The following is an 8,464-nucleotide window of genomic DNA, read 5'->3' on the forward strand; positions in this document are numbered from 1 at the left end:
CCCTGCGGGGAGTCAGGTCCAAGTTTGAGAAAACAGTCAGAGTCAGGGGCTATTGTGGCCTGGACAGAGGCAGACAGACAAGACACAGCAGGCTTCCTTCCTGTCGTGCTCTTATCTGAAGTTGCAGAGAGTGGGTGGGAGCATGCCTGAGGTGCAGGTGAGGCACGTTTAGCCTGAGCTGGCCAAGGGCTCCACTTCCCCTCCTCCTCCCCCCGTGGCAAATCCGCCCCACCTCGCAAACCCCCAACTCAGGCACTTGGGCCCCTTTTGGGCCCCCTCTTGCTCCTCCCTTTAGGCACTTCCCTGGGCCCGCCCACGGTCTCCCCCCAGTTTGGGACTGCGTCATAAGTATCCCAGACCTCGGCTTGCAGTAGTGTTAGACTGAAGATTAAGTAAGTGCTGTTCGGGCTAGCAGGATCTCCTCTTGTAATCTGCAGCCCAGGACGCTGATTCAAGCAGCGCCGTACCGCGCAGCCCGAGGATTCACTATGGTGAAAATCGCCTTCAATACCCCCACCGCGGTGCAAAAGGAGGAGGCGCGGCAAGACGTGGAGGCCCTCCTGAGCCGCACGGTCAGAACTCAGATACTGACCGGCAAGGTAGCTGTCCCAGGGCGGGGTTGGGAACGGGTGGGCGAAGGAAAGAGGGCTGGTAGCAAAGTAGAAAATGAAGTTTCCCTGGGAGGGCCCCTCTTGCGCCTCTTACGCTGTCTCTGGGGTTTACCCGGTCGTCTCGGTTCTGTCTCCTCGCGGCACCTTCTGCTTACCGCACCCTATGTCACTCTGCATTCCCGTGTGTCGTGCCATGTTCAGTCTGTTCCAGCCCACACCACCTATCCTGGAGGGATGTCAGAGAGAGTTTGAGGAGATGCCCTGGGACTGGTTGTCATTGTCTCTTGGGTAACGTGTAGGGACCTGGGGATCGAGGGGCATGTCGCCCAGTCCCCACCTCCAGGGACGCGCATAGTCTCCCCAGGAACAGAGGGGACACAAGGGGGTGAGCAAGACCGGGAGATTTAACATTTCTTTCTTTCCTTTTGGTGTGGATGAAGTTCTAAGACTCTAAATCTTTCTACGATCTCTGAGTGTTCGTGGAGGTGGGGTGAGGAGCAAAGGGCACTTTTAACTCCAAGCAGTATGGGTTGGGGCAAGTGGTCTGCTTGAGCGCGCGAGTATTTTCGGTTTCTCTCTGGTCACAGGTGGCTTTAAACATTAGATAAAGGAGCTGTCAAAATTGAGGTAGGTCTTAATGCCAATTTAGGGTGTTCACTGTGCCCTTTTACTGCAAGAGCCTAGTATATTTTTAGAGTGGTATTTCCTAAAGAAAACACTCTTCTCTTGTAAAAACAAATCTGGGGATACTTTTCAATTTTTTTTATTTTTATTTTTCTTGTTGAACAACATCCCCTTCCCTCTATATAGAGATCTGAAGCAGGTCCAGTGTTGTAATTTAAACTACTAGCTTTGACAGGAACTGGGGAAGCTCTTCCCCAAAATGTTGTCCATTATTTATTTAGTCCTATTTCTATTTCTTTTAAACACCTACTATGTTTTCAGGGTTCGTATACTACTCCTCAGTATAATCTCAATTTTAAAGGGCAATAGTATTTTCTTCGTGTTCTATGAAATCTGGAAAGTGTTGGAGCTTGCAGATCTGTCCTAACTTGTGTTGTTCTCTATACAGTTTTAACTTTTGTGTTCAAAGTGGAGATATAAAAAGTCCTTTGAGTTAAACGAGAATCCATGTAGTAAAAGTTGATTGTACACACAATTTGAAATGTTAATGTGCTTATCCAGCGTTTTATTAAGGAAACTTTCAATATTAAATCCTGCAATAAAACTAGCTTTTGTGTATTATACATTTTAGAGCTCAAAAGTAACACCCTCTTGCATTGTTGAGGTTTTGATTAAATGACAGAGGTCAAATATGTAATTGTTCTCCTGCTTAGTTTGTAGGTTAAACATGGTCAGATTTTTTGGGAGGTCTAATTAGAGGCCAGTAGTTAAATATAGCCACACAGTAATCCTTTTTTTTTTTTCTCACCGCCAAGCATTTCATGACTTGTAGATAGATTCAGTTAATATGCAAGCAATACTTCTGCCAGGACTGTGGTGCGATGAGGAATAAACAAAACTGAGCCTTTGCACTTTGATTATACTTTGCTGTTAGGTTTTGGAGAAAATGTAACAGGATCCTTACCTGGCCACTACAGGACACTGATAAAAATACTTGATATATTGTATTGTAATACATTGATCAGCTAGCTCACTAGAGGTTGAGCATGACAAATATGATGTCAGACATAGTGTACAATCACTTCAAAAGAGTTCCAAGAGAAATTAGCTATGGTAATTGATGGCTCACACCAACCTGAAATCCAATAGATATAAATGAAAACAAAAAATCCTTATTTCTAGCATGTAATATCTTATGAAATTGAAATTCTAATATTTAGGACTTGCTTAATAATAAACTTCCTGAATTATTGACAGAATAAATGAAATTACAGGGCAAACTGTTCTTCTCATGTCTCAGTTGCCAGAAAAAATAAATGTATTTATCTCAGAATTTCAAATTAAGCTATTATGTGACTTATGAGCAAGTTACTTTATCTTTATGAAACTCATTTTAGTCATCTAAAATATAATTTTTAAGTCTCCAGTTCTAGATTATTGTACAGTAATTCCAAATCAAAATTTATAGTTCTATCTTTGTAGTACTAATCCTAGTTTAGGGTTTTGTTTTTTAATAAAAATAATTAAAAGATCCTGAAAATTACTGGGACACAGAAAAGCCTTCAAAGTTTATAGAGTACTAATTAATGGAGGGTTTGAACTTAAATAAATTTAGCTAACAAAATGGGAATCTCAAATTTCTTTGACCTTCAAAAACAAAAAACATTTTTGGAAAAATAAACCTTTATCAAATGATTGTCTGTCCTTTCATCTGCATTAACTTGAAATCTATGCATTTATTTTCATCAAATGAATTTAAGCTCTGATAAATATTAGAGTAGTTGTCCTGAAAAAGAGCTAATGACCTAAAAGACTAAAACAATTCGATTTATATACCCATTTGAATGATTTACCCATTAATGATCAGGGCCTAGGTTTGCTTACTTCATTTATTCAATCCTTGAGTAACAATGTTGCTTAGGATATATTGTGACATACAAATACGGGATTGGAAAGATTGGAGTCTACTGCCCTGGGAAGGGCACAATCAATTACTTGTTTGCTTTGGATCTTTCTTGTTTCAATCCCAAAACAAATTATTGTTTTAGCAAAATATTACAGTCACTGTTACACAGACAACTTTCCTGTCTAGCTATCGCAAATGCTACACTTCAAAATCAAGTGTTCCACCCAGGACTTGGAAAATACTTCATTCATGCAATACACAGTTATAGAATATTGATCGATATTAAGAAACTTTTATTTCTCAGTTAAATTAGGGACATTAAATTTATATCTCTCCCTTCAATATTTTAATTTCCAAAATATAGGGAAAATGACATATACCTTATAGAACTCCTACCTTTAAAACCTAATATTCAGAAAACAGCTTTTTGAAAAAAATCAGTTAATAAATTAATCAAAGGATACTAATTTTCTTTTAAGTTGACAAACTGATTTGGAAAAAATAATGAAGAAACAGAACCATATCCCAGAAAGTTAGTGATTATATCAGTGTACTAGTTCAAAAAGTAATTACTTCCGTTTATTGAGTATAATTTCTAGAGATCAGCTTTACCACATTGTGCCTATTATTAATACTATATTATGCATTTTAAAATGTGTTAAGAGTCAATATCGTGTTAAGTGTTCTTAGCAAAATAAAAAATAATATGACATTGCATAAATAAATGGTAATTTTAATTTGGTTCTTGATGCATGTATTTTGAAATAATTTCATATGTATATTTGGGTTTAGAAATGCCAAAATGGAAGGTTAATACAATCAGAGACATTTTTTAACATCTATTAGATTCACAAATTGTCTTGAAATAAATTCAGACTGCAATTAAAATGAGTTAACATTAAAAAAAAATCTTGGGTTTCAAGGGAGGTAAATTGTATACAAAATCAACTATGTGTCTAAAAGTACAATCTGGTTTTGTTTTTGGTTTTGCTTTTTAATAAATAGGAGCTCCGAGTTGCCACCCAGGAAAAAGAGGGCTCCTCTGGGAGATGTATGCTTACTCTCTTAGGCCTTTCATTCATCTTGGCAGGACTTATTGTTGGTGGAGCCTGCATTTACAAGTACTTCATGCCCAAGGTAATAATAATTATAATTATTATACTTTGAATTACTAGTTGCTAGACATTTAGTAGCGACTTAAAAAATTCTGTAGTGGTAACTAGAGAAAAGAAGATTTAGGGAAAGTTTTCAAGTTGCCTTCCAGTTCATAAAATTGATTTTTCTTCATTGTGATAACTGTAGTCAACAAGCCTCGGCTTAACACATAGTACAGTGAATTGATATGAGTGTGAAAAACCATTCAAATATCATGATAGTGAGTATTAGAAGATTGTAATTTTCCCTTTTTGTCTTTTAGAGCACCATTTACCGTGGAGAGATGTGCTTCTTTGATTCTGAGGATCCTGCAAATTCCCTTCGTGGAGGAGAGCCTAACTTCCTGCCTGTGACTGAGGAGGCTGACATTCGTGAGGATGACAACATTGCAATCATTGATGTGCCTGTCCCCAGTTTCTCTGATAGTGACCCTGCAGCAATTATTCATGACTTTGAAAAGGTTTCTCATTCCTATAAATATTCCAGGATTTAATTTTTCCTCTCTCTCTCTCTTTTTTACTTCATTGGCAGGTATTAAATTCATTCATGAATGCACATGTTTTTGAGGCAAAGCCTTTTCATTCTTTTGTTGTTGAATACACATTAGTTGATTTTGAAAGGATGTAGCTGCTTGATCTAATGGTAGTTGGAAAATTTGCAATGTTAATGCCTTCTATGTCTTACCTGACTTTTTTCCTCTACCTAACAGGGAATGACTGCTTACCTGGACTTGTTGCTGGGGAACTGCTATCTGATGCCCCTCAATACCTCTATTGTTATGCCTCCAAAAAATCTGGTAGAGCTCTTTGGCAAACTGGCGGTATGTATTTTGGAAGTCAAATTTTTACATAAGCACCTCCAAGTAATTTTACTTCCTTGTTTTTTTAAAACATAATGAGTTTGGCCAAAACATTTCATTTTATTGAAATATTTTTCAAATAAAAAATGTTGTGAACCTAAAACTGCTCTAAAAAATAAAGACTTTTTTTTTACAGTCATTATCTGGTATAGGAAAGGATTTAAATAGTGTCCTTAAGAATTTGGGCAAATGACATGAGCAGACACTTTTCAAAAGAAGACATACATGCAGGCAACAAACATTTGAACGAAAGCTCAGCATCACTGAACATTAGATAAATGCAAATCAAAACCACAATGAGATACCATCTCACACCAGTCAGAATGGCTATTATTAAAAAGTCAAAAAATAACAGATGCTGGCTAGGTTGTGGAGAAAAAGGAATGCTTATATACCATTGGTGTTGGTGTAAATTAGTTCAGCCATTATGGAAGGTGCTGTGGTGATTTCTCAGACCTAAAGACAGAAATACTATTAGACCTAGCAATTGCATTACTGGGTATGTGCCAGTAATCATTTTATTATAAAGACACATGCACAAGTATGTGCATTGCAGCAGTATTTATAATAGCAAAGACATGGAATCAGCCTAAATGTCCGTCAATGATAGACTGGATAAAGAAAATATGATGCATATACACCATGGGATACTATGCAGCCAAAAAAAAAAAAATCACAGAAAAAAACTAAACAAAACAGAGAGATGGATAGAGCTGGAGGCCATTAACCTTACAAACTAACACAGGAACAGAAAACCAAATACCATATGTTCTCACTTATAAGTGGGAGCCAAATGAAAAGAACACATGGTCACATAGAGGGTAACAACACACACTGCGGTCTTTCAGAGGCTGGAAGATGGGAGAAGGGACAGGATCAGGAAAAATAACCAGTGGGTACTAGGCTTAATACCTGGGTGATTAAATAATCTGTACAACAAACCCCATGACACAAGTTTACTTAAGTAACAAACCTGCACTTTTACTCCTGAACTTCTAATTTAAAAAGGAAAAAGATTTCTCATTTCAATCTTTGGTTTTGATTTTCAGAGTGGCAGATACCTGCCTCAAACTTATGTGGTTCGTGAAGACCTAGTTGCTGTGGAGGAAATACGTGATGTTAGTAACCTTGGCATCTTTATTTACCAACTTTGCAACAACAGAAAGTCCTTCCGCCTTCGTCGCAGAGACCTCTTGCTGGGTAAGTAACTAATGTATTCCTTCCTTCACCCTGTGTTACACAGTAGAGGCAAGTGGAGGTGGAATACATGAAAATGTGGGGAACAAGTCTAGATATATTTTCCTTTCCACAAAAATTTCAAAAGCCACTTTTTTTTGCACATTTCCTTACAGGTTTCAACAAACGTGCCATTGATAAATGCTGGAAGATTAGACACTTCCCCAACGAATTTATTGTTGAGACCAAGATCTGTCAAGAGTAAGAGGCAACAGATAGAGTATCCTTGGTAATAAGAAGTCAGAGATTTACAATATGACTTTAACATTAAAGTTTATGGGATACTCAAGATATTTACTCATGCATTTACTCTATTGCTTATGCTTTTAGTAAAAGGGAAAAAAAAAAAAGAACTACTAACCACTGCAAGCTCTTGTCAAATTTTAGTTTAATTGGCATTGCTTGCTGTTTGAAACTGAAATTATATGATTTTCATTTTTTCTTTGAATTTATAGGGTTTAGATTTCTGAAAGCAGCATGAATATGTCACCTAACATCCTGACAATAAATTCCATCCGTTGTTTTTTTGTTTGTTTGTTTTTTTCTTTTCCTTTAAGTAAGCTCTTTATTCATCTTATGGTGGAGCAATTTTAAAATTTGAAATATTTAAAATTGTTTTTGAACTTTTTGTGTAAAATATATCAGATCTCTTAACATTGTTGGTATTTTTGTTTTTCATTTTGTACAACTTTCTTGAATTTAGAAATTACATTTTTGCAGTTCTGTTAGGTGCTCTGTAATTAACCTGACTTATATGTGAACAATTTTCATGAGACAGTCATTTTTAACTAATGCAGTAATTCTTTCTCACTAATATGTGTATTGTGGAATGCACAAAATTGTGTAGGTGCTGAATGCTGTAAGGAGTTTAGGTTGTATGAATTCTACAACCCTATAATAAATTTTACTCTATACAACCACTCTTTCTTTTATTTCATCACTTGAGATATATTCAATGTGAATAATTAGTATTACTTATTTAGCTTTTGGTGTACCTGTAACAGATCTAAAATTATGAGCCCAACTTTGCCCCCATTCCCACCTACACATATTTATATTTTATAGTTTCATATTTTACTCCCTTTTTGACAGTATATTAATTACTCTTTTATAAATATCCCATAATTGCCTTATCATGTAAATTCAACTATTTATTTAGAGGCTTCAGGCCCATAGCACTTTAAAATCTTTTAAAGTGTTTTCTTTTTCCTCAAATTAAACAACTATGTACAGCTATAATAGATGACTAAGGACTAACCTTGGATAAGATGTTGATAACATTTAAGACCTTCAAATGCTGTGATCATTACTCATGTATCTTAAGAGTCTAAACTTCATACCAAGGGGGCATGAGTCCTATAAACTCTTTCACTTGTATTAGGTGAAAAATTGCTCCTGATATCCCTTATTACCTGCTGGGATACCAAGTATTGGTCAATTTCAGTAGCCAAAACTACTTAGTCAAATCCATACCCTTAAATACTACCATTATTTTTAATGAAATACATTAAACATTTAACTTTAAGAATTTAGAAATAAAGCAATATCACAAACAAAAAGCATACAGAAAGAAAAATGCAGTAGTTAGAAGATAATGACAGTAATTGACAAATTCAAGAAGTGGCTCTTTATAAAGAAGAATATGTAGAAAGAATCTGATAAAATTTAACACCCATTGCTTGTCTTAAAATACGTATAGAAATTTAGGAAAAAGGAAATACACTATTTCCAAATTTATCTTAAATAACGTCACAACTAATGGTACAACACAGGAAATGATGTTGGCTATTGAAGCTACTCAGTGTTGTTCCAGACATTCTGGCCAATTCAATAATATGTAAAACAAATAAAAATATAACTTTTAAAGGAGGGTTAAGATTATGTTTATTACTAGATATATTTTTACCATATAAGATATTAGTGGAATAATCAAAACTTTAAAAATTAATAAGAAGAATCAGTATGATATAAACAAAAGACAATTACTTTCCTTTTACCACAAACAACCAATTAAAGGGAAATATCACCAGGTAAGAAATGCTTTCACAATAGCAACAGGGACATAAAGTAGCA

At 35.9% G+C, this 8,464-nt stretch overlaps 1 protein-coding gene across 1 annotated transcript; it reads left to right on the forward strand.

Moving 5' to 3' along the window:
• The first annotated feature begins 340 nt into the window (after positions 1 to 340).
• On the forward strand, positions 341 to 7,311 carry LOC105464405 (integral membrane protein 2A). Its single transcript, XM_011712272.3, has 6 exons — positions 341 to 599; positions 4,147 to 4,278; positions 4,559 to 4,756; positions 5,006 to 5,116; positions 6,205 to 6,355; positions 6,508 to 7,311. The coding sequence occupies exons 1-6, from the start codon at positions 489 to 491 to the stop codon at positions 6,594 to 6,596; spliced, it is 792 nt and encodes a 263-aa protein (XP_011710574.1). The 5' UTR covers positions 341 to 488; the 3' UTR covers positions 6,597 to 7,311.
• Positions 7,312 to 8,464: the final 1,153 nt, after the last annotated feature.

This window comes from Macaca nemestrina, chromosome X, assembly GCF_043159975.1.
Source record: "Macaca nemestrina isolate mMacNem1 chromosome X, mMacNem.hap1, whole genome shotgun sequence".
NCBI classification, from domain to species: Eukaryota; Metazoa; Chordata; class Mammalia; order Primates; family Cercopithecidae; genus Macaca; species Macaca nemestrina.